The sequence below is a fragment of the Manis javanica genome, chromosome 5 (genome assembly GCF_040802235.1).
Source record: "Manis javanica isolate MJ-LG chromosome 5, MJ_LKY, whole genome shotgun sequence".
Classification (NCBI taxonomy): Eukaryota; Metazoa; Chordata; class Mammalia; order Pholidota; family Manidae; genus Manis; species Manis javanica.
Genome location: NC_133160.1, coordinates 88,480,167 through 88,507,557, shown reverse-complemented (window position 1 = coordinate 88,507,557; position 27,391 = coordinate 88,480,167). Strand labels below are relative to the sequence as shown.

Genomic DNA, 27,391 nt, shown 5'->3' with positions numbered 1-27,391 from the left:
AAAAAAAAAAAAAGATTGGGAAAATTATTTGTATTATTTACCCAGAGTAGCCTCTCCCACTACCATTTATATACAAAACTTCTATTGTGTTAAAAATTAAGTTGGTGTCCCAAACTGATAAAGCTGATTCTCCCAGACTCAGAATCTAAGATCATTCTTAAGATGACTTGTTTGACAGATATATAATATCCCAACACTTTAATTTTTTTAGTTTCTTTATTAAGGTGCCAATTAATTTTTCCTCATATTACTTCCCTTCATATTTAAAGCATTTACTCCAAAAAAGGAACAATTGTACACTGTTACAACACTGTAAATGTAAATTGGTACAGCCACTATGGAAAGCAGTTTGGAGGTTTCTCAAAAAACTAATACTAGAAATACCGTATGACCCAGTAATTTCACTCCTAGGAATTTACCTGACAAAAACAAAGTATCTGATTCAAAAAGATAAATGCACCCCTATGCTTACTGCAGCATCATTTACAATAGCCAAGATAGGGAGGCAACCTAAGTGTCCATCAAGAGCTGAATGGTTAAAAAAGATGTGGTATGCACACAAAGGAATATTACTCAGCCATAAACAAGAAATTCTGCCATCTGTGACAACATGAATCGACCTACAGGGTATTATACTAAGTGAAATAAGCCAGTCAAAGAAAGACAAATGCCATGATTTCAATTCTATGTGGAATCTAAAAAAGCAAAACAGAAATAGACCCATGGACACAGAGAATACACTGATAGTTGCACACTGGAAGGGCATAGGGTAAGATGGAAACAAAGGTGAATTAAGTATCATCTCTCTCTTACCAAATTTGACATTAATCTATACTTTTTATCTAAATTTCAACACAAACTTTGATTCCTGAATCTGGCAAAGAGCTCAAATTTTTACATCATTATGGTTTCCTCTTTTGGGCAATTAAGGAATTACAGGGAAGCATAAGGGATCATTTAATGCAACTTGTACCATCCCAGTCAAACAGACAAATGGGAGTAAATTCCATTCAACGTTCCCACTGTAGATGAATTCTGAGATGGTCCTCAGTTGCCCATTCTGGAGTACACACCTTAACGACCACACAGCCTCCGCTGTGCACAACCTCAATCTGACATGCTCCACTTCAAGCTCGCTTCCTCTTCCACATCTCTCCTACTACAGCTGAATGAAAAATATCATAAATAACAAATTAAAGAATTAGCTAACATGGCCTCAGCTCTCCTTCCAGTTAAATATCTATTCCTATATCCTTTCTTTCTGCTAATCACCTTCATGGCTCTCTTTTGAATCTTCTAATGAGCAGAATACAAAAACTGATGAATATGTTATAGTAAGGTTTTACCAGGCTAAATAAGATAGTACCGTAAGACTCCTACATGGTAAAAGAATTACCATTCCTATAGCATTTTAGAAATAGGAAGATAATCTCAAAATCCACAGCAGAGAAAGATGCCTAGTTTTGGACCCAAGCCTCACCTTAAACCTTTAAAATATTGCTCAAATACATGGGATTTAATTAACGTGTTCAAGCAGGGTACACCCAGAAAACAATTTCAAAGCAAACCACATACCTATAATGTCTTGCAAAACACTACCAAACCAGCCCAACATGTCACAATCAGAAATCAGTAGTTCTTCCTAAATGATCATATTCCGACTCTCAGAAACAGTCACAGATTTCAACCTCAACTGGGCCTTCAATGCTGCCTCACAATCTCCCATATTACCTTAGCCCTTCCTAGCCCTTTCTCTAGAGTGACTATATCAAGCCTTCATTTTCCTCAAATATTAACTTGTCCCGCATCCCTACCACATTATTCTCAGCAGACAACATTAGAGCCCTGCTCCCTCTAGAGAAAAAGGTTATCTGACCAGAACGCCTGAAACTCTCCTTCTCAGGCTTACTTTTTCTTCTTCAAACTCTACTGAACTCCACAGAAAGAAAATATACTTTTCCACCGAAAGAAAATATTGGAGAGGATTTGAAGATTTCAGCTAACAGAGCTCAATTTGGGATTGTCTGATGCATCCTCATGATTAGACCCAGGTTACCTGCTTAGGCGGGAGTAGCACACCAGGGATGCTGTATGCTTCCTGCTGCAGCTGCCAAGTGGGCACGCACTTTGTCTCCGTGGTGGAAATAACCTTCCTCACTTCATCAAGATAGCGTCTGCTAGGTTTCTCCACTGAATTTTTTTCTCCATGAGAATGAACAAGTATTTTGTTGAGACATGCTTGAGGCTATACAAACACCCCTATTTCACACCACTTTTACCGTCTAGTTTTAGCTCCATTCGCTGGAATTACTCATGCCTGTGGTGGTTATCAAATGATTACTCTGATTCTATAACTGCTTCTACATTTATTAGTTGGCATTACACTTTAATGAATAACTTTCCTTTATCTCTCACTTACTTTATTCAATGATTTATTCATATCGGTGTGCACCCAAGGATTTTTAGTATGTTCAATGGGTTATAATCTTTTACTCCTTCTCTTCATTTTAATACTCAATTGCTCTCAGGTTTGGCCAGTAGGTGCCCATCAAACTGGCTCCTGGGTCCCTTTAGCCTGTCCTGTCAGTCTTGAGCACCTTCTTACTTTCTAGTGCAACAACACAGTCTAGGCTCCAGCCCTGGAATCCATCATTTCTCCAAAGATCCCTGACACCTTGCAGCAAAGTTATTTAAAAACCAAGATATGGACACTAGCTCTTTCATTGCTACTAGGGTGCCACTGTTTCCAGGACCTCTGGGAAGGCCTGGGAAGAGCTAGAAAATGAGTATGTGTGCATGTGTATGTCTGTAAATACACATGCACATCTTTACATCTGTATTTATTTTATATCCATCTATATATGCTAAAATCATGAGCTCACACTATTAGCTCCAATTCCAATGTATTCTAGCTTTCCCCTATGTATACCACCTTTCTCCATCCATGAAAAGCTGGTTCTCCATACTTAAAACATATTTAGGTACTTGCACAGTCCTCTGCATATAGCCAATCTCTGATCCCAACTGGCCATCATTACCACCTGGCTCAGGTGTGGTTCCAAACGAACATTTTTAAAGAGTTGCCCATACCCCTGGTCTCTACTTCTTCACCTTCAGCCATTCCTCCACCTGCCATCCCCTCCACCAATCTGATGTCCATCTTGGAAGACGTCAGCTGTTGTTACACTGCCACATCTAAAGGATCTTTCTCACTTCTTTTCCGATATGAGCTCCCTGCAGTATCTGACACTTTTTGAACATTCTCGGCATCTTAAAATACTCTCTTCCTCTGGCTTCTGTGACTGCCACTCAAACTGGTTTTCCCTCTACCTCTCGGCCACTCCTTTAAGTTCCTCTACAGGCTTCTTTTCTCTTTCCATGCTTAATGAATATGACTCCCTGGGGGTTCTAGCCTAGCCTTCCTCTCCAAGCAGTCTCTCAGATAGCTCATCCCTTCCCATGGCTACAATTAAGTACATCTGACCCTTGAAAAACGCAGGTTTGGACTGCCAGGTGTGGATTTTTTCAATAAATACATTGGAAAATTTTTTGGAGACTTGCAACAATCTGAGAACACTTTCTCTAGCTTCCTTTACTGTAAGAACACAACATATAATTCATATAATATACATAATATGTGTTAACCAACCATTTATATTATCAGTAAGGCTTTTGGTCAACAGAAGGCTACTAACAGTTAGGTTTTTGGAGAGTCAAAGGTTACATGCAGATTTTTTACTGTGTGGGAGATCACAGCCTCTAACCCCTGCATTGTTCAAAGAATATTCTGTTGATGTACACATCTATCTCTAACCCAGATCTAACTCCTAAGATCCAGACCTATATAATGAAATACCCGACAAATAATATTCCTTGGGCATTTTTAATCACTCTTATAAAACACAGAAATCATTTCCACCCTATCCCATCCCTCAAACCTGCTCTTCTTTCTGAGAAGTTTAATTCAAAGAATGGAACTACACCCTGTTCAGTAGCCCAAAATCAGCAACTAAAGAACTCATTCTTCTCTCGCATTCCCACATCATCAAGCCTGATGGTATTACCTCCCAAATCTCTCTCAAACCTATTTCCTCAGCTGTACAGACTGAGCAATCACCACCTTGTGCCCGAAATACCACCGTAGTATTCTAACTAGCCTCCCACTCTTGTCTTTCTTCCAATCTGATCTACACAGTCTTTGTAAAACAAGTATGATCCTTGCTCTCTCCTTAAAACCCTTCACATATTTCCCACTGCTCTCAGGACAGCCTGGTCCCTTCGCATGGTTTACTAGGCCCGGCATGATTTTGCCTAGCCTCCGTCTGCAACATCACCCCTTGTTCTACTACAAACTCAAATATAGCCACATTGAAATTTCTTTGCCTCCACAAATATACAATATTCCTTAGAGTCCCTGGAGCTTGACATATTCTTGTCCCTCTGCCTCTCTGTTGCACTGCTTGGTCAAATTCTACTTATCCCTCCAAACAAAGGTATCACCTTCTCCAGGAATCTTCCCACAATGACCCTGCTCTGTGCTTCCACGGTACTCTATCTTTCTCTAAAGTACTTATCACACTTTATTGCAATTGCTTAATTACCCAATTGCCCAACTAAATTATTAGCTTTATTAAGCTCTTAGAGAGAAATGAAACAGTGTCTTATTCACTACTCTATCATCAGAGCCTAGTCATGTGACTGAAGCCCAGAGATGCTCTTTGAGTGCTCAGTCAATGAATGAGCCTCAAAAGTAACAAACTTTATAGCAGCCACACCCAAAATCACTTCACAGACATGCATCAACACAAGGCATTGAGCAATACATTTTCTTTCACTCCTGTGGCTGGTCAACTCAGAGAGTGGCATCTTTACATGTAATGAACAGTGATGCAACCAATATTAGCCTGAGTGAAAAAGAACTATTTCTCACAAACAGGAAAACACACAAGTTCCTCTTCTTCCTCTGTTGTAACTTGGAATGACTCAGTTTTTCACATTTCGATGAATATGACACAAAACAGACTCTGGAAGACAGCACACATCTTCTGCCACTAGGGTTAGAATAAGAGTGAATGCTTCGGCTCTGTACACAGCTCTAAGACATTCTACCTGTACATACCATGCACATACACACACTCACAGTGTCTCAGAAAATACAGAGTACAATTAAGGAAACAGAGAAATCGAGCTCTTGAACTTTGGTGGATCTGCAAACTTAGCACGGTGTCTGGCCCACTGGAGGGCCCACAGGAGAGGTAATGCCAAATGTGAGAGGGAACCCACAGGTACAGCCCCAGCCAACTACAAACACCAAAGGATGACGTCAGGCAAAGGAGGAAATCTGCAAAGGGAAGCAACATCGCTACCACTCACTATGCACTATTCTAAGCCAGATCCAAGTCACCGCATCTTTACTGCCCCACTTTGTCTACAGACAGACCTTGTTTTATTGCACTTCACTTGTCTGTGCTTTGCAAAGACTGCAGTTCTTACAAATTGATGGTTGTGGCAACCCTGTGTCAAGCAAGCCTGGCAGTGCCACTTTGCCAACAGTGTTTGACCATTTTTTGTTTCTTTATCACATTTTGGTAATTCTCCCAATATTTCAAACTTTTGTATTATTACTATATTTGTTTTGGTGATCTGTGATCAGTGATTATAAGTTGCTGAAAGCTCAGATGATGACTAGTATTTTCTAATTAAGGCACATACAATTTTTTTTTTAGACAAAATGCCATGGTACATTTAATAAACTCCAATATAGTGTAAACATAACTTTTATATGCATTGGGAAACCAAAAAATTCATCTCACTTCCTTTATTACAATATTTGCTTCCCTGCAGTAGTCTGGAACCACACCTGCATATCTCCGAGGCCTGCCTATATGCAGGCACATTTCTCTGACACATATTAGCACAAGGCATGAGGCACATGAAGGACTAAATAAGGAGCCTATACCCAATACATACCCAAGCGCAGTTTTTTCCTCTCCTTAAGGTGGTATCCCAAACCAGGCAAGACCGTGCTTTAGAATGAAGTCAAATTTTCCTCTCAATATCCTCTAGCTGAGGTTACCATAGATTTATTCATACACTTAAAAGCAAATCAGATGGCTACGCCTTCAAGGAAGAACATTTTTATTAAATATTTTTTAAAATATCAATCCTTAATAGATGGGGAGGGGAGCCTTCTCTAGAGGAAACTTGAGAGTATCATTTAGAGGACAGAGACTACTTTTCCCCACTGTCCTCCCTAGAAAGTGCCCATTCCAATCCTGACTCAGTTTTTAAATTGTTAAAGTGATATGAAGAGGCAGTTTTATGTATAGTAACTTACAAAATGTTTCTTCTTTTATTAAAGTATCATTGATAAACAATCTCATGATGGCTTCACATAAACAACACACTGGTTTCAGCATTCGCCCATATTATCAAGTCCTCACCCCTCTACTATGGTCACTGTCTATCATTACTTGTCTTCTCCATGCTGTACTACCTTCCCCATGACCTACCTATTTTGTGATTGCGAATTATAGTGCCCCTTAATTCCCTAATCCTTCCCCAACCCCTTCCCTTTGGTAACCACTAGTCCCTTCTTGGGGTATGTGAAATTGCTGTTTTGTTCCTTCAGTTCTGCTTTGTTGTCATACTCCACAAATGAGTAAAGTCATTTGGTAATTGGAGTCTTTCTCCACCTGGATTATTTCAGTGAGCATAATACCCTCTAGCTCCATCCATGCTGTTGCAAATGATAGGATTTGTTTTCTCCTTATGGCTGAATAATATTCCATCATGTATATGTACCACATCTTCTTTATCCATTCATCTATTGGACACTTAAGTTGCTTCCATATCTTGGCTACTGTAAACATTGCAGTGATAAACATAGGGGTGCATATGTCTTTTTTAATCAGAGATCTTGTTTTCTTCAGGTAAATACCTGTAAGTGAGATACTGGATCAAATGGTATTTATATTTTTACTTTTTTGAGGAACTTCCACATTGCTTTCCACAGAAGTTGAACCAATTTACATTCCCACCAACAGTGTAAGAAGGTTCCCCTTTCTCTGCATCCTCACCAGCACTTATTGTTTCTTGTCTTTTGGATGTTGGCCATCCTAACTGGTGTGAGGTGATATCTCATTGTGGTTTTAATTTGCATTTCCCTGATGATTAGCAATGTGGAGCATCTTTTCATGTGCCTGTTAGCCATCTGTATTACTTTAGAGAAGTGTCTGTTCAGATCTTCCACCCATTTTATAATCATTTTTGGGTGTTGAGGTGTGCAAGTTCTTTATATAATTTAGATGTTAGCCCTTTATTAGATAAATCATTAATGAATATATTCTCCCATATTATAGGATGCCTTTTTGTTCTGCTGATGGTATCCTTTGCTGTACAGAAGCTTTTTAGTCAGGTGAGTCCCACTTGTTCATTTTTTATTTTGTTTCCCTTGCCCAAGGAGAAGTGTTCAGGAAAAAGTTGCTCATGTTTATAATCAAAAGAGTTTTGCCTATGTTTTCTGCTAAGAGTTTTATGGTTTCATGACTTACATTCAGGTCTTTGATCCATTTCAAGTTCACCTATAAAATGTTTTAATTCTCAAAGCAGAATTCAAGTACAGTGTTTTGGAGAAGGGATCCAGAAGCTCACCTATCACTTTGCCTTTCAGAATTAGAGAAGCTTGAGGACATGAAGTGCACTGTGAGAGGGGGGATGGAAGAAACTCTGTGCTCAGTGGGTAGAACTTGAATCCCCTTCTGAACTACACTCCCTGAATGCTCACAACCAGTCTTACACTCCCCAGGCTAGAGAATGTCCTCACTGGCAAGGTTGACACACACAAACACACACACACACACACACACTAGACAACTACCGACATGTAGGCATCACTAAATGATAAAGTTGGGTTTAACCTGAACATAACACTGAAGCTCACTTGCATTTCTGTGCCTTAATCTTCAGAATGAATGGACACCTAAGACCAATAGACATTCAAGGAATATCTCCAATAAGAAAGAAGAGACCAAAACAAACAGAAGAAATATAGGAATTGGAAAACAAAAATAATACAGTGAAACCTCAAAAATACTTATAATTAACATTCTAAGAGAAAAGAGAAGATATTATAACCATGAAATACAAATAGGATACAATTACAATTTTAAAAATAACTAAAACTCGGGGCGGAGCCAAGATGGCGGCGTGAGTAGAGCAGTGGAAATCTCCTCCCAAAAACACATAGAGCTATGAAAATATAACAAAGAAAAATCTTCCTAAAATAGAGACCACAGGACACAGGACAACATCCAGACCACATCCACACCTGCAAGAACCCAGCGCCTTGTGAAGGGGGTAAGATACAAGCCCCAGCCCGGCGGGACCCGAGCGCCCCTCCCCCTGGCTCCCGGCGGGTGGAGAGAAACCGGAGCGGTTTTTTTTTTTTTTTTTTTTTGGCGAGCGCTTTTTGGAAGCCTTAGAGGGACGGGCCCCCGTTGCTGGGGAGGCAGGGTGGCGGGACCGGTGAGGAGGTGCCTGGGAACGGCGCCGGAGGACAAAGAATATCCCGCGTTTCTCCCTGCGAGACCTGGGGGCGGGTGCCTGAGACCGGAGCCTGAGGACGGAGGAGGTCGCGCGTTTTTCCCCTTTTTTTTTTTTCTCTTTTTGGTGAGCGCTTTTTGGAAGCCTTGAAGGGACGGGGACCCCAGTGCTAGGGAGGCACGGTGGCGGGACTGGTGAGCGGGTGGCTGGGACCGGCGCCTGAGGACAAAGAATATCCCCCGTTTTTCCCTGCGGGACCGGTGGGCGGGTGCCTGAGACCGGCACTTGAGGACAGAGGAAATCGCGCGTTTTTCCCCTTTTTTTTTTCTCTTTTCTGCGAGTGCTTTTTGGAAGCCTAAAAGGGACAGGGACCCCGGTGCTAGGGAGGCAGGGCGGCGGGACTGGTGAGCGGGTGCCTGGGACCGGCACCTGAGGACAAAGAATATCCCGCATTTTTCCCTGTGGGACCGGTGGGTGGGTGCCTGAGACCAGCACCTGAGGACGGAAGAAATCGCGCGTTTTTTCCCTTTTTTTTTCTCTCTTTTTGCCGAGTGCTTTTTGGAAGCCTTGAAGGGACAGGGACCCCGGTGCTAGGGAGGCAGGGCGGCGGGACTGGTGAGCGGGTGCGTGGGACCAGTGCCTGAGGACAAAGAATATTGAGCGTTCCTTCCCTGCGGGACCGGTGGGTGGGTGCTTTTTGGAAGCCTTGAAAGGACAGGGACCCTGGTGCTAGGGAGACAGGGCAGCAGGACCAGTGAGCGGGTGCCTGGGACCGACACCTGAGGACAAAAAAAAAAAAAAAAAAAAATCGCTTGTTTTTTCCTTTTTTTTCCTTTTTTTTTTCCTCTTTGTTTCTGTTCCCTCTCTCATTGTTGCTGCTGTTGTTTTGGTTTGGAGAGTGCTTTTTGGAAATCTTAAAGGGGCAGGACAGGTCACTTAGACCAGAAGCAGGGAATCTGGGGATCTCTGGGCACTCTAACCCCCTGGGCAGCAGGGAGCACAGAGGCCCCTTACGGAGATAAATAGTCTCCTGGCTGCTCCCCCTCCAACGGGGCTCCACCATTTTGGAGGAACAGCCCCAGCCAGGCCAAGCCCACAGCAACAGCGGAGATAAACCCCAAAGCAACTGGGCAGGAAGCAGAAGCCCTGTCTGCGCACAGCTGCCCAGCACAAGCTACTAGAGGTCGCTATTCTCCCAGGAAAAGGCTACAAACCAACAAGAAGGGAAGCTCTTCCAGCGGTCACTTGTACCAGCTCTGCAAACTATCTCTATCACCATGAAAAGGCAAAACTACAGGCAGACAAAGATCACAGAGACAACACCTGAGAAGGAGACAGACCTAACTAGTCTTCCTGAAAAAGAATTCAAAATAAAAATCATGAACATGCTGACAGAGATGCAGAAAAAAATGCAAGAGCAATGGGATGAGATGCAGAGAAAAATGCAAGAGCAGTGGGATGAAGTCCGGAAGGAGATCACAGATGTCAGGAAAGAGATCACAGAAGTGAAACAATCCCTGGAAGGATTTATAAGCAGAATGGATAAGATGCAAGAGGCCATTGAAGGAATAGAAGCCAGAGAACAGGAACGTATAGAAGCTGACATAGAGAGAGATAAAAGGATCTCCAGGAATGAAACAACACTAAGAGAAATATGTGACCAATACAAAAGGAAAAACATTCGTATTATAGGGATACCAGAAGAGGAAGAAAGAGGAAAAGGGATAGAAAGTGTCTTTGAAGAAATAATTGCTGAAAACTTCCCCAAACTGGGGGAGGAAATAATCGAACAGACCATGGAATTATACAGAACCCCCAACAGAAAGGATCCAAGGAGGACAACACCAAGACACATAATAATTAAAATGGCAAGGATCAAGGACAAGGAAAGAGTTTTAAAGGCAGCTAGAGAGAAAAAGGTCACCTATAAAGGAAAACCAATCAGGCTAACATCAGACTTCTCAACAGAAACCCTACAGGCCAGAAGAGAATGGCATGATATACTTAATGCAATGAAACAGAAGGGCCTTGAACCAAGGATACTGTATCCAGCACGACTATCATTTAAATATGATGGTGGGATCAAACAATTCCCAGACAAGCAAAAGCTGAGGGAATTTGCTTCCCACAAACCACCTCTACAGGGCATCCTACAGGGACTGCTCTAGATGGGAGCACCCCTAAAAAGAGCACAGAACAAAACACACAACATATGAAGAATGGAGGAGGAGGAATAAGAAGGGAGAGAAGAAAAGACTCTCCAGACAGTGTATATAACAGCTCAATAAGCGAGCTAAGTTAGGCAGTAAGATACTAAAGAAGCTAACCTTGAACCTTTGGTAACCACGAATCTAAAGCCTGCAATGGCAATAAGTACATATCTTTCAATAGTCACCCTAAATGTAAATGGACTTAATGCACCAATCAAAAGACATAGAGTAATAGAATGGATAAAAAAGCAAGACCCATCTATATGCTGCTTACAAGAAACTCACCTTAAACCCAAAGATAAGCATAGACTAAAAGTCAAGGGATGGAAAAACATATTTCAGGCAAACAACAGTGAGAAGAAAGCAGGGGTTGCAGTACTAATATCAGACAAAATAGACTTCAAAACAAAGAAAGTAACAAGAGATAAAGAAGGCCACTACATAATGATAAAGGGCTCAGTCCAACAAGAGGATATAACCATTCTAAATATATATGCACCCAATACAGGAGCACCAGCATATGTGAAGCAAATACTAACAGAACTAAAGAGGGAAATAGACTGCAATGCATTCATTGTAGGAGACTTCAACACACCACTCACCCCAAAGGATAGATCCACCGGGCAGAAAATAAGTAAAGACACACAGGCACTGAACAACACACTAGAACAGATGGACCTAATAGACATCTATAGAACTTTACATCCAAAAGCAACAGGATATACATTCTTCTCAAGTGCACATGGAACATTCTCCAGAATAGACCACATACTAGCTCACAAAAAGAGCCTCAGTAAATTCCAAAATATTGAAATTCTACCAACCAATTTTTCAGACCACAAAGGTATGAAAGTAGAAATAAATTCTACAAAGAAAACAAAAAGGCTCACAAACACATGGAGGCTTAACAACATGCTACTAAATAATCAATGGATCAATGAACAAATCAAAATAGAGATCAAGGAATATATAGAAACAAATGACAACAACAACACTAAGCCCCAACTTCTGTGGGATGCAGCGAAAGCAGTCTTAAGAGGAAAGTATATAGCAATCCAGGCACACTTGAAGAAGGAAGAACAATCCCAAATGAATAGTCTAACATCACAACTATTAAAACTGGAAAAAGAAGAACAAATGAGGCCTAAAGTCAGCAGAAGGAGGGACATAATAAAGATCAGAGAAGAAATAAACAAAATTGAGAAGAATAAAACAATAGCAAAAATCAACGAAACCAAGAGCTGGTTCTTTGAGAAAATAAACAAAATAGATAAGCCTCTAGCCCAACTTATTAAGAGAAAAAGAGAGTCAACACAAATCAACATAATCAGAAATGAGAATGGAAAAATCACGACAGACTCCACAGAAATACAAAGAATTATTAAAGACTACTATGAAAACCTATATGCCAACAAGCTGGAAAACCTAGAAGAAATGGACAACTTCCTAGAAAAATACAACCTCCCAAGACTGACCAAGGAAGAAACACAAAAGTTAAACAAACCAATTACAAGCAAAGAAATTGAAACAGTAATCAAAAAACTACCCAAGAACAAAACCCCGGGGCCGGACGGATTTACCTCGGAATTTTATCAGACACACAGAGAAGACATAATACCCATTCTCCTTAAAGTGTTCCACAAAATAGAAGAAGAGGGAATACTCCCAAACTCATTCTATGAAGCCAACATCACCCTAATACCAAAACCAGGAAAAGACCCCACCAAAAAAGAAAATTACAGACCAATATCCCTGATGAATGTAGATGCAAAAATACTCAATAAAATATTAGCAAACAGAATTCAACAGTATATCAAAAGGATCATACACCATGACCAAGTGGGGTTCATCCCAGGGATGCAAGGATGGTACAACATTCGAAAATCCATCAACATCATCCACCACATCAACAAAAAGAAAGACAAAAACCACATGATCATCTCCATAGATGCTGAAAAAGCATTTGACAAAATTCAACATCCATTCATGATAAAAACTCTCAGCAAAATGGGAATAGAGGGCAAGTACCTCAACATAATAAAGGCCATATATGATAAACCCACAGCCAGCATTATACTGAACAGCGAGAAGCTGAAAGCATTTCCACTGAGATCGGGAACCAGACAGGGATGCCCACTCTCCCCACTGTTATTTAACATAGTACTGGAGGTCCTAGCCACGGCAATCAGACAAAACAAAGAAATACAAGGAATCCAGATTGGTAAAGAAGAAGTTAAACTGTCACTATTTGCAGATGATATGATACTGTACATAAAAAACCCTAAAGACTCCACTCCAAAACTACTAGAACTGATATCGGAATACAGCAAAGTTGCAGGATACAAAATCAACACACAGAAATCTGTAGCTTTCCTATACACTAACAACGAATCAATAGAAAGAGAAATCAGGAAAACAATTCCATTCACCATTGCATCAAAAAGAATAAAATACCTAGGAATAAACCTAACCAAGGAAGTGAAAGACTTATACTCTGAAAACTACAAGTCACTCTTAAGAGAAATTAAAGGGGACACTAATAAATGGAAACTCATCCCATGCTCATGGCTAGGAAGAATTAATATCGTCAAAATGGCCATCCTGCCGAAAACAATATACAAATTTGATGCAATCCCTCTCAAATTACCAGCAACATTCTTCAATGAATTGGAACAAATAATTCAAAAATTCATATGGAAACACCAAAGACCCCGAATAGCCAAAGCAATCCTGAAAAAGAAGAATAAAGTAGGGGGGATCTCACTCCCCAACTTCAAGCTCTACTACAAAGCCATAGTAATCAAGACAATTTGGTACTGGCACAAGAACAGAGCCACAGACCAGTGGAACAGATTAGAGACCCCAGAAATTAACCCAAACATATATGGTCAATTAATATTTGATAAAGGAGCCATGGACATACAATGGCAAAATGACAGTCTCTTCAACAGATGGTGCTGGCAAAACTGGACAGCTACATGTAGGAGAATGAAACTGGACCATTGTCTAACCCCATATACAAAGGTAAACTCAAAATGGATCAAAGACCTGAATGTAAGTCACGAAACCATTAAACTCTTGGAAAAAAACATAGGCAAAAACCTCTTAGATATAAACATGAGTGATCTCTTCTTGAACATATCTCCCCGGGCAAGGAAAACAACAGCAAAAATGAGCAAGTGGGACTACATTAAGCTGAAAAGCTTCTGTACAGCGAAGGACACCATCAATAGAACAGAAAGGAACCCTACAGTATGGGAGAATATATTTGAAAATGACAGATCTGATAAAGGCTTGACGTCCAGAATATATAAAGAGCTCACACGCCTCAACAAACAAAAAACAAATAACCCAATTAAAAAATGGGCAGAGGAACTGAACAGACAGTTCTCCAAAAAAGAAATACAGATGGCCAAGAGACACATGAAAAGATGCTCCACATCGCTAATTATCAGAGAAATGCAAATTAAAACTACAATGAGGTATCACCTCACACCAGTAAGGATAGCTGCCATCCAAAAGACAAACAACAACAAATGTTGGCGAGGCTGTGGAGAAAGGGGAACCCTCCTACACTGCTGGTGGGAATGTAAATTAGTTCAACCATTGTGGAAAGCAGTATGGAGGTGCATCAAAATGCTCAGAACAGACCTACCATTTGACCCAGGAATTCCACTCCTAGGAATTTACCCTAAGAACGCAGCAATCAAGTTTGAGAAAGACAGATGCACTCCTATGTTTATCGCAGCACTATTTACAATAGCCAAGAATTGGAAGCAACCTAAATGTCCATCTGCAGATGAATGGATAAAGAAGATGTGGTACATATACACAATGGAATACTACTCAGCCATAAGAAGTGGAAAAATCCAACCATTTGCAGCAACATGGATGGAGCTGGAGAGTATTATGCTCAGTGAAATAAGCCAAGCGGAGAAAGAGAAATACCAAATGATTTCACTCATCTGAGGAGTATAGGAACAAAGGAAAAACTGAAGGAACAAAACAGCAGCAGAATTACAGAACCCAAAAATGGACTAACAGGTACCAAAGGGAAAGGAACTGGGGAGGATGGGTGGGCAGGGAGGGATAAGGGGGGGGAAGAAGAAGGGGGGTATTAAGATTAGCATGCATGGGGGGGAGGGAGAAAGGGGAGGGTGGGCTGCACAACACAGAGAGGACAAGTAGTGACTCTACCACATTTTGCTAAGCTGATGGACAGTAACCGTAATGTGGTTGTTAGGGGGGACCTGATATAGGGGAGAGCATAGTAAACATAGTATTCTTCAGGTAAGTGTAGATTAAAAATTTAAAAAAAAAAAAAGAAAGAAAGAAAAGGGGGATTACTCCTTAACAGGATAAAACTATTGGTAAATCAAAGATCAACGCATGCTTTAAATATCCTTAATGTTGATCACTTAAAGGGTGTCAGATGATCAGCTATGGAGGTACTCTTTTCTGATAATATTCCTTTCTCTTAATTAAAAAAAAAAAAAAAGCAGTTACTGTGTGCTGACCTCCAATGAGTTCTGCACAGTGGTATAGAGGGCATGTCATAGTGTGGGCAAAGGGTCTGTTTGTTTCTACGCAGAAGATCAAGGCCTAGCTTGGATACCCAGAAAATGAACTAAGATACGATATGAGGAGGAGCTTCCGGCATCAGCACTCTCTGGAGGACTCGTGCCGGGGGATGATCATCAAAAAGCCTCCACAGGGATCCGGACGATGCTGCGGTTGTGGCTGCATCCAGCCCACCGTCTCCTGGACTTGCCATAAGAAGGAGGAGGGAGATGTCTAGGCTGGCATGTGCATACAGTGAGACAACGAATCTGACTGGATCTGTACTGTTGGAACTCAACCAGGAGTTGGGAGGGGTGCAAGTTGTAGCACCCCAAAATTTCATGACTATAGACTATCTATGGTTAAAAGAACATATGGGATGTGAACAGATCCCAGAAATGGGCTGCTTTAATTTGTCTGATGGTTCAAGTACAGTTGGACAATATCCATCATATCATAGATAAATTTTCACAAATGCCTAGGGTGCCTAAATGGTTTTCTTGGCTTCACTGGAGATGGCTGGTAATTATAGATTTGCTTTGTTTATGTCACCGTATTCCTATTATGTTAATATGTGTGTGCAAATTAGTTAGTAGTTTAAAACCTATACATACTTAAGGTACTATACAAGAAGATATGTCAAAGAAATAATCAATCCTCCCAAGTTTCCTTCATATGCTACATCTATAGCTTTTCTTCTTCCTTCCTAATTACAAACCTTAAATAGAATTCGTGCCTCATATCGAATTTACCGAGTATCATAATTCCTCCAGGTGGTAAAGATACCTCGAGACAAGTGCTGGGCATAGAAGCCACAGGGCATAAATCTGCAAAGAAGTAAAAAGCTAACCTTTGCAAACAATATGGCTTCTCTCTCACTTACCAACTTTACATTTCCCTGTATGGCCCCGGAAGATGACTGGTTAGCCAGAGACGGGTAAGATTCCTCAAGGGAGGAACAACCTAAGACAGGCACAGTCGCAGGGGGGCCATCAGGTGAGAATTTGGGGATCAACAGAGGTGAGGCTCAGAACCTCACCCCCCCTGCTTTGAGAGAAATCTTCTGCATCCGTGGATGTCTTGCTGCCCTTGTCTAGCCTGGATTAATACTTAGTCCATAGGCACACACCTGATCATCTGATCATCTATATTTGCCTTCTTACAGCACTAAACTATGTTTTCTACCTTTATCTTGCATCTACCTACCACTTCAGCATTTTATTAAAAAGAAAAATAATAATAATAATAGGAGAAATGTGGGATCAACATATAAATCAAGTACAAAAATCAAATGAATATTCATATTTGACCTGATGGTTTATAGGTCATATTGCATGATCAAAACCGAAAGTTTCTGTGATGAATGCCCTTGTACTGTTCACCATGTAAGAATTTATTCACTCTGTAAGAATTCGTTCACCATGTAAGAACTTGTTCGTTATGCTTCAGAAGATTGGAGACTGACGAGAATTAGGCTTGAGATGGATTAATGATTGTACATTGAGCATTGACCCCCCCTATACTGAATTTTATTGTTGTTAACAACCATTTGATCAATAAATATGAGAGATGCCCTCTCAAAAAAAAAAAAAAAAAAAAAAAAATAACTAAAACTCTTTAGAAATTGTGTGATAACAAAAAATAAAACATGCAATTTAAAAAATTGAAGACAAAATGAAGTAAGTCACCTAGAAAACTGAAAAAAAAAAACAAGCTAGAATATAGAAGGGGAAAATCTACGAATACTGCTCAGTCTAGGAGGTCCAAATATCTTAATAGTTATATCTAAAAATAGAACAAAGATAATGAATGAAAACTTATATAAGATATTATACAAGAAAATTTCCAGATTGAATTTCTAGATCAGAGGAGCCTACAAGATTACTAACATAATAAACATTTTCAAATTTTTAAATTTTAGATTCTCAAAGAAATCCTCAAAGCAAATAAAAATCATTGTTTCTACACAAGAAAACAGAAATTATAAGGTGATTATATTTCAAAACAAAAATACTAAAAAATAAAAGGTAATGAAGCAATATCTTCAAAATCCTGAAGGAAAATTATTTCTAACCTACACTTCCACACACAGCCAAATTATTAAGTAACTCTGAAGATAGACTTTATGTACTAGCATATTTACAAATTCCCCAAAATTGTTATCTCCCATATACTCAGTCTCATAAATCTGCTGGAGAAAGTGCTTCACCAAAAGTAGAAAATCAAAAAAGGAAAAGAGAAACATGGGTCCAAAGAAATGGGATTCCATGTTTAATCCAAGAGAAAGATGAAGGAAATACATAGAATCCCTAGAACACACTGAAGGGACTTCCTAGAATGATAATGAAAGAAATTTCCAGGACAACAGTTAAGTGGAAGATCCAGAGATTAAGCAAGCAAGATCATGGAGATGAGAAAATGGAGAGAGTTCTAAGAAATAACAAAAAGTAAAATACTAATAGTCATAAACAATGGATAGATTACCTAGTGAGTGTGACTAGGTTTAAAAAATATTTCAAGTATGTCAGAGAGTTTGTATATGATTCAGAAAAGGCAAAGGAAAAATAAAGCAACTGGAAATACGATGCAATTATTAACTTAGGAAAATAGAAAGTTGCACAAGAAAGGAAATAGAGCTTTATATACTAGGTGTTTCAGCTTTGAATAGTATTGTCATGTCAATGTAACAATGTAAACACTAAATAATGAGTTAACAAAAATGGCCATATGCATACACTGGGAGAGCAAAGGGAGGGCAAAATGTGTGCACTGGGGACCACACAGGGATCATCAGAGAGAATCCTGTATGAGAGCTATAGCTTCATCCTCTAGGTTTGAAGTCAATACATACGAAATTGAAAAATTAGAGAACACCAGCAGAAGCATGTTATTTGGGAAAAAGAAAATAAATAGAATAAAGTTAAAGTTAAAAATTATTGATTCTGAGTAGTAAAAAATAGGAATAGCAAAGGTTGGGCATGGGATCCAATTTTTTATATGGACTTTCTATAGTAATATTTGAGCTTTAAAATTATACATGTATTACTTTGATATAAAGTATAATTAATTATAAACACAGGAAAATGTTTATAAGTAAAATAACATATAAAGTCTGATCCATTTAAAAATATACACACACACACAGAAGCTTTTGAATGCATAATCTGTTCCTAGTGATTCTCTCTCAGGGGTAGGGTTACGGGAGTTCTGTTGGTTTCTTCGTTTCCCACAAATATCTGTGTTGCTACTTAACAGGAAATATACTTTTATTCACAAAATAATTTAAACCATTTGCTTACCTTAGCTGATTTTTTAATACTTAAGCCTCCATTCAGTTTAAAAAGAACTGTTGTGTTGTACCCAGTCTGGTTTCCATGTCCATGAGGCCACCAAGTTTCCACTGTAACATTCTTTATTGAAGAGCAATAAAAATATTTGAAAGATTTATCCATATCTCAAATTCATTTGCCATAAATCTCTTGAAATTACTGCATTTAATTTTGCTTGGGTTATGACAAATAAAGAATCAACTCAGTTCCTCAATATACTATTAAACACAGATTTTTAAACACAGTAACATTCTCTTAAGAAATAATAAAAGTCATTCTAAGTAATCCATGGCATATTTTCAGTAAAATAATACAGTGATTCAGAACACTATATCAATCTCTCATAGAGCAAGCACAGAAATTGCAGTTTCTAAAACAATATGAGTATTCCCCCCATATTAAGCTAAACCATGCCAATTCACAGAAATTGAAAAATCAATATGCTAGAGTTTAGCATGGATTAACATACCAAAACAGAAAGAACAGAACATGGTTGCTCAGAAAGACAACTCTTCCCACTCCTAACATTCAAGCTCACACTTATTCTACACCCTCCACATTTAGAATTGGACTTTGGGGTTAACTCTTCTTTGAAACCCAGAACTAGATATTGTTTTGAGTTCTTAAGTTATCTGAACAGTTATGAATGTTCATTTGTTTCATCCTGAACTGCATTCAGTACACAATTATCAATTAGAGAAATAAGAAAAAGGAAAAAAAATGGTAAAATCCAGCCCACTTCTACCCACCAGAGATCATGAGTTTAGAATTAGAATTCTGCATGTAGAATAAACACCAATATTCAAAATAACTTTATCAAAAATAATCACTGTATTTAAATATAATGCTTAAATTTATGTTGGATTTAAGATACTATAAACACTGCGAAAAATTAATAACACACCTGACTTCTTGAGAGGAAAGGATGCCAGATTAATCACATACATACTTTTTCTTTCATATTCAGTCCTTTCTTTCTAAGCATTTCTTTTTAACAGTATTGCTTTTCAATTAGTGCTTCTAAGGAAGTATCACCATTCACCTTGTTAATATTCACCAATAATTCAACAATCCTTTCCCAAGGTTGAAGTTTAATGCTGTACGTGTGCTCTATTTGTAGTTTAGGGATGGCTACAATCACTTGACCATGAACTGGGTCTGAGCTGGCAGTATCCAAAGAAGCCTGTATTTCAAGAGTCCACTGCAGAGTACTGTTATCTAAGGCATAAAGAGAAAAGAAATAGCATATTTTATGTGTATATATACAAATATATAAAACATGCTAGGCAATATTGCTACCCTCCTTAGGATTTACTTAAGGAAAGACTAAAGCAGCTTCTAAACATTTAAAGTGCTCCACAAACATAATAAAAGGCTCAGGGGAAATTATCTTTTAATCTTTATAGTTTAATCCTCATTATAAAGAATAACAACCAATATTATATAATTCATATGTACTTCTACTCAAAATATGTTGCAATCATAAGCCATAAAACTTCAATAGGCAAAAACAGAGCCATAGATGAATGGAATAGAATGGAGTCCAGATATAAACTCACACATATATGGCCAATTAATATATGACAAAAGAGCCATAGACATACAATGGAGAAAGGACAGCTTCTTCAACAACTGGTGTTGGCAAAACTGGACAGTTATATGTAAGAGAATGGAACTGGATTACTGTCTAGCTCCATATACAAAAGTAAACTTGAAATGGACCTGAAGATAAGTCAGGAAACCATAAACTCTTAGAAGAAGAAAACATAGGCAAAACTCTCTTTAATATAAACATGAGCAGCTTTTCATGAACATATCTCGTCGGGCAAGCAAAACAAAATAAAAATGAACAAATGGGACTACATCAGACTAAAAAGTTTCTGTACAGCAAAGGACACCATCAGTAGAACAAAAAGGCATCCTACAGTATGGGAGAATTTATTCATAAATGACATACCTGATAAGGGGTTAACATCCAAAATATACAAAGAACACACAACACCCAAAAAGCAAATAACCCTATTAAAAAATGGCAGAGGATCTGAACAGACACTTTTCCAAAGAAGAAATTCAGATGGCCAACAGGCACATAAAAAGATGCTCCACATCACTAATCATCAGAGAAATGCAAATTAAAACCGCAATGAGATATCACCTCACACCAGTTAGGATGGCCAACATTGAAAGACTAGGAAGAACAAATGCTGGCAAGGATGCAGAGAAAGGGGAACTCTCCTACAGTGCTGGTGGGAATGTAAATTAGTTCAACTATTGTGGAAAGCAATATGGAGGTTCCTCAAAGAACTAAAAATAAAAATACCATTTAAGGGGGCGGAGCCAAGATGGCGGCGTGAGTAGAGCAGTGGAAATCTCCTCCCAAAAACACATAGAGCTATGAAAATATAACAAAGAAAAATCTTCCTAAAATAGAGACCACAGGACACAGGACAACATCCAGACCACATCCACACCTGCAAGAACCCAGCGCCTTGTGAAGGGGGTAAGATACAAGCCCCAGCCCGGCGGGACCCGAGCGCCCCTCCCCCCGGCTCCCGGCGGGTGGAGAGAAACCGGAGCGGTTTTTTTTTTTTTTTTTTTTTTGGCGAGCGCTTTTTGGAAGCCTTAGAGGGACGGGCCCCCGTTGCTGGGGAGGCAGGGTGGTGGGACCAGTGAGGAGGTGCCTGGGAACGGCGCCGGAGGACAAAGAATATCCCGCGTTTCTCCCTGCGAGACCTGGGGGCGGGTGCCTGAGACCAGTGCCTGAGGACGGAGGAGGTCACGCGTGTTTCCCCTTTTTTTTTTTTTTCTCTTTTTGGCGAGCGCTTTTTGGAAGCCTTGAAGGGACGGGGACCCCAGTGCTAGGGAGGCACGGTGGCGGGACTGGTGAGCGGGTGGCTGGGACTGGCGCCTGAGGACAAAGAATATCCCCCGTTTTTCCCTGCGGGACCGGTGGGCGGGTGCCTGAGACCGGCACTTGAGGACAGAGGAAATCGCGCGTTTTTCCCCTTTTTTTTTTCTCTTTTCTGTGAGTGCTTTTTGGAAGCCTAAAAGGGACAGGGACCCCGGTGCTAGGGAGGCAGGGCGGCGGGACTGGTGAGCGGGTGCCTGGGACCGGCACCTGAGGACAAAGAATATCCCGCATTTTTCCCTGTGGGACCGGTGGGTGGGTGCCTGAGACCAGCACCTGAGGACGGAAGAAATCGCGCGTTTTTCCCCTTTTTTTTCTCTCTTTTTGCCGAGTGCTTTTTGGAAGCCTTGAAGGGACAGGGACCCCGGTGCTAGGGAGGCAGGGCGGCGGGACTGGTGAGCGGGTGCGTGGGACCAGTGCCTGAGGACAAAGAATATTGAGCATTCCTTCCCTGCGGGACCGGTGGGTGGGTGCTTTTTGGAAGCCTTGAAAGGACAGGGACCCTGGTGCTAGGGAGACAGGGCAGCAGGACCAGTGAGCGGGTGCCTGGGACCGGCACCTGAGGACAAAAAAAAAAAAAAAAAAAAATCGCTTGTTTTTTCCTTTTTTTTCCTTTTTTTTTTTTCTCTTTGTTTCTGTTCCCTCTCTCAATGTTGCTGCTGTTGTTTTGGTTTGGAGAGTGCTTTTTGGAAATCTTAAAGGGGCAGGACAGGTCACTTAGACCAGAAGCAGGGAATCTGGGGATCTCTGGGCACTCTAACCCCCTGGGCAGCAGGGAGCACAGAGGCCCCTTACGGAGATAAATAGTCTCCTGGCTGCTCCCCCTCCAACGGGGCTCCACCATTTTGGAGGAACAGCCCCAGCCAGGCCAAGCCCACAGCAACAGCAGAGATAAACCCCAAAGCAACTGGGCAGGAAGCAGAAGCCCTGTCTGCGCACAGCTGCCCAGCACAAGCCACTAGAGGTCGCTATTCTCCCAGGAAAAGGCTACAAACCAACAAGAAGGGAAGCTCTTCCAGCGGTCACTTGTACCAGCTCTGCAAACTATCTCTATCACCATGAAAAGGCAAAACTACAGGCAGACAAAGATCACAGAGACAACACCTGAGAAGGAGACAGACCTAACTAGTCTTCCTGAAACAGAATTCAAAATAAAAATCATGAACATGCTGACAGAGATGCAGAAAAAAATGCAAGAGCAATGGGATGAGATGCAGAGAAAAATGCAAGAGCAGTGGGATGAAGTCCGGAAGGAGATCACAGATGTCAGGAAAGAGATCACTGAAGTGAAACAATCCCTGGAAGGATTTATAAGCAGAATGGATAAGATGCAAGAGGCCATTGAAGGAATAGAAGCCAGAGAACAGGAACGTATAGAAGCTGACATAGAGAGAGATAAAAGGATCTCCAGGAATGAAACAACACTAAGAGAAATATGTGACCAATACAAAAGGAAAAACATTCGTATTATAGGGATACCAGAAGAGGAAGAAAGAGGAAAAGGGATAGAAAGTGTCTTTGAAGAAATAATTGCTGAAAACTTCCCCAAACTGGGGGAGGAAATAATCGAACAGACCATGGAATTATACAGAACCCCCAACAGAAAGGATCCAAGGAGGACAACACCAAGACACATAATAATTAAAATGGCAAGGATCAAGGACAAGGAAAGAGTTTTAAAGGCAGCTAGAGAGAAAAAGGTCACCTATAAAGGAAAACCAATCAGGCTAACATCAGACTTCTCAACAGAAACCCTACAGGCCAGAAGAGAATGGCATGATATACTTAATGCAATGAAACAGAAGGGCCTTGAACCAAGGATACTGTATCCAGCACGACTATCATTTAAATATGATGGTGGGATCAAACAATTCCAGACAAGCAAAAGCTGAGGGAATTTGCTTCCCACAAACCACCTCTACAGGGCATCCTACAGGGACTGCTCTAGATGGGAGCACCCCTAAAAAGAGCACAGAACAAAACACACAACATATGAAGAATGGAGGAGGAGGAATAAGAAGGGAGAGAAGAAAAGAATATCCAGACAGTGTATATAACAGCTCAATAAGCGAGCTAAGTTAGGCAGTAAGATACTAAAGAAGCCAACCTTGAACCTTTGGTAACCACGAATCTAAAGCCTGTAATGGCAATAAGTACATATCTTTCAATAGTCACCCTAAATGTAAATGGACTTAATGCACCAATCAAAAGACATAGAGTAATAGAATGGATAAAAAAGCAAGACCCATCTATATGCTGCTTACAAGAAACTCACCTTAAACCCAAAGATAAGCATAGACTAAAAGTCAAGGGATGGAAAAACATATTTCAGGCAAACAACAGTGAGAAGAAAGCAGGGGTTGCAGTACTAATATCAGACAAAATAGACTTCAAAACAAAGAAAGTAACAAGAGATAAAGAAGGACACTACATAATGATAAAGGGCTCAGTCCAACAAGAGGATATAACCATTCTAAATATATATGCACCCAATACAGGAGCACCAGCATATGTGAAGCAAATACTAACAGAACTAAAGAGGGAAATAGACTGCAATGCATTCATTGTAGGAGACTTCAACACACCACTCACCCCAAAGGATAGATCCACCGGGCAGAAAATAAGTAAAGACACACAGGCACTGAACAACACACTAGAACAGATGGACCTAATAGACATCTATAGAACTTTACATCCAAAAGCAACAGGATATACATTCTTCTCAAGTGCACATGGAACATTCTCCAGAATAGACCACATACTAGCTCACAAAAAGAGCCTCAGTAAATTCCACAATATTGAAATTCTACCAACCAATTTTTCAGACCACAAAGGTATGAAAGTAGAAATAAATTCTACAAAGAAAACAAAAAGGCTCACAAACACATGGAGGCTTAACAACATGCTACTAAATAATCAATGGGTCAATGAACAAATCAAAATAGAGATCAAGGAATATATAGAAACAAATGACAACAACAACACTAAGCCCCAACTTCTGTGGGATGCAGCGAAAGCAGTCTTAAGAGGAAAGTATATAGCAATCCAGGCACACTTGAAGAAGGAAGAACAATCCCAAATGAATAGTCTAACATCACAATTATTAAAACTGGAAAAAGAAGAACAAATGAGGCCTAAAGTCAGGAGAAGGAGGGACATAATAAAGATCAGAGAAGAAATAAACAAAATCGAGAAGAATAAAACAATAGCAAAAATCAACGAAACCAAGAGCTGGTTCTTTGAGAAAATAAACAAAATAGATAAGCCTCTAGCCCAACTTATTAAGAGAAAAAGAGAGTCAACACAAATCAACATAATCAGAAATGAGAATGGAAAAATCACGACAGACTCCACAGAAATACAAAGAATTATTAAAGACTACTATGAAAACCTATATGCCAACAAGCTGGAAAACCTAGAAGAAATGGACAACTTCCTAGAAAAATACAACCTCCCAAGACTGACCAAGGAAGAAACACAAAAGTTAAACAAACCAATTACAAGCAAAGAAATTGAAACAGTAATCAAAAAACTACCCAAGAACAAAACCCCGGGGCCGGACGGATTTACCTCGGAATTTTATCAGACACACAGAGAAGACATAATACCCATTCTCCTTAAAGTGTTCCACAAAATAGAAGAAGAGGGAATACTCCCAAACTCATTCTATGAAGCCAACATCACCCTAATACCAAAACCAGGAAAAGACCCCACCAAAAAAGAAAATTACAGACCAATATCCCTGATGAATGTAGATGCAAAAATACTCAATAAAATATTAGCAAACAGAATTCAACAGTATATCAAAAGGATCATACACCATGACCAAGTGGGGTTCATCCCAGGGATGCAAGGATGGTACAACATTCGAAAATCCATCAACATCATCCACCACATCAACAAAAAGAAAGACAAAAACCACATGATCATCTCCATAGATGCTGAAAAAGCATTTGACAAAATTCAACATCCATTCATGATAAAAACTCTCAGCAAAATGGGAATAGAGGGCAAGTACCTCAACATAATAAAGGCCATATATGATAAACCCACAGCCAGCATTATACTGAACAGCGAGAAGCTGAAAGCATTTCCACTGAGATCGGGAACCAGACAGGGATGCCCACTCTCCCCACTGTTATTTAACATAGTACTGGAGGTCCTAGCCACGGCAATCAGACAAAACAAAGAAATACAAGGAATCCAGATTGGTAAAGAAGAAGTTAAACTGTCACTATTTGCAGATGATATGATACTGTACATAAAAAACCCTAAAGACTCCACTCCAAAACTACTAGAACTGATATCGGAATACAGAAAAGTTGCAGGATACAAAATCAACACACAGAAATCTGTAGCTTTCCTATACACTAACAACGAATCAATAGAAAGAGAAATCAGGAAAACAATTCCATTCACCATTGCATCAAAAAGAATAAAATACCTAGGAATAAACCTAACCAAGGAAGTGAAAGACTTATACTCTGAAAACTACAAGTCACTCTTAAGAGAAATTAAAGGGGACACTAATAAATGGAAACTCATCCCATGCTCATGGCTAGGAAGAATTAATATCGTCAAAATGGCCATCCTGCCGAAAACAATATACAAATTTGATGCAATCCCTCTCAAATTACCAGCAACATTCTTCAATGAATTGGAACAAATAATTCAAAAATTCATATGGAAACACCAAAGACCCCGAATAGCCAAAGCAATCCTGAAAAAGAAGAATAAAGTAGGGGGGATCTCACTCCCCAACTTCAAGCTCTACTACAAAGCCATAGTAATCAAGACAATTTGGTACTGGCACAAGAACAGAGCCACAGACCAGTGGAACAGATTAGAGACCCCAGAAATTAACCCAAACATATATGGTCAATTAATATTTGATAAAGGAGCCATGGACATACAATGGCAAAATGACAGTCTCTTCAACAGATGGTGCTGGCAAAACTGGACAGCTACATGTAGGAGAATGAAACTGGACCATTGTCTAACCCCATATACAAAGGTAAACTCAAAATGGATCAAAGACCTGAATGTAAGGCATGAAACCATTAAACTCTTGGAAAAAAACATAGGCAAAAACCTCTTAGACATAAACATGAGTGATCTCTTCTTGACCATATCTCCCCGGGCAAGGAAAACAACAGCAAAAATGAGCAAGTGGGACTACATTAAGCTGAAAAGCTTCTGTACAGCGAAAGACACCATCAATAGAACAAAAAGGAACCCTACAGTATGGGAGAATATATTTGAAAATGACAGATCCGATAAAGGCTTGACGTCCAGAATATATAAAGAGCTCACACCCCTCAACAAACAAAAAACAAATAACCCAATTAAAAAATGGGCAGAGGAACTGAACAGACAGTTCTCCAAAAAAGAAATACAGATGGCCAAGAGACACATGAAAAGATGCTCCACATCGCTAATTATCAGAGAAATGCAAATTAAAACTACAATGAGGTATCACCTCACACCAGTAAGGATAGCTGCCATCCAAAAGACAAACAACAACAAATGTTGGCGAGGCTGTGGAGAAAGGGGAACCCTCCTACACTGCTGGTGGGAATGTAAATTAGTTCAACCATTGTGGAAAGCAGTTTGGAGGTTCATCAAAATGCTCAAAACAGACCTACCTTTTGACCCAGGAATCCCACTCCTAGGAATTTACCCTAAGAACGCAGCAATCAAGTTTGAGAAAGACAGATGCACTCCTATGTTTATCGCAGCACTATTTACAATAGCCAAGAATTGGAAGCAACCTAAATGTCCATCGGTAGATGAATGGATAAAGAAGATGTGGTCCATATACACAATGGAATACTACTCAG

The 27,391-nt window shown here is 39.9% G+C and overlaps 1 protein-coding gene across 1 annotated transcript in view; it reads right to left on the bottom strand.

The window, feature by feature from the left end:
* The window catches only part of MANBA (mannosidase beta), a 152,858-nt gene that overhangs the window by 86,111 nt on the left and 39,356 nt on the right, over positions 1–27,391 (bottom strand). Inside the window, exons 6-7 of the mRNA XM_037020209.2 lie at positions 19,686–19,861; positions 18,614–18,724 (exon numbers count right to left, since the gene is read on the bottom strand). Of these exons, the coding sequence (XP_036876104.2) occupies positions 18,614–18,724; positions 19,686–19,861 (287 nt within the window). The remainder of the gene's footprint in view (positions 1–18,613; positions 18,725–19,685; positions 19,862–27,391) is intronic.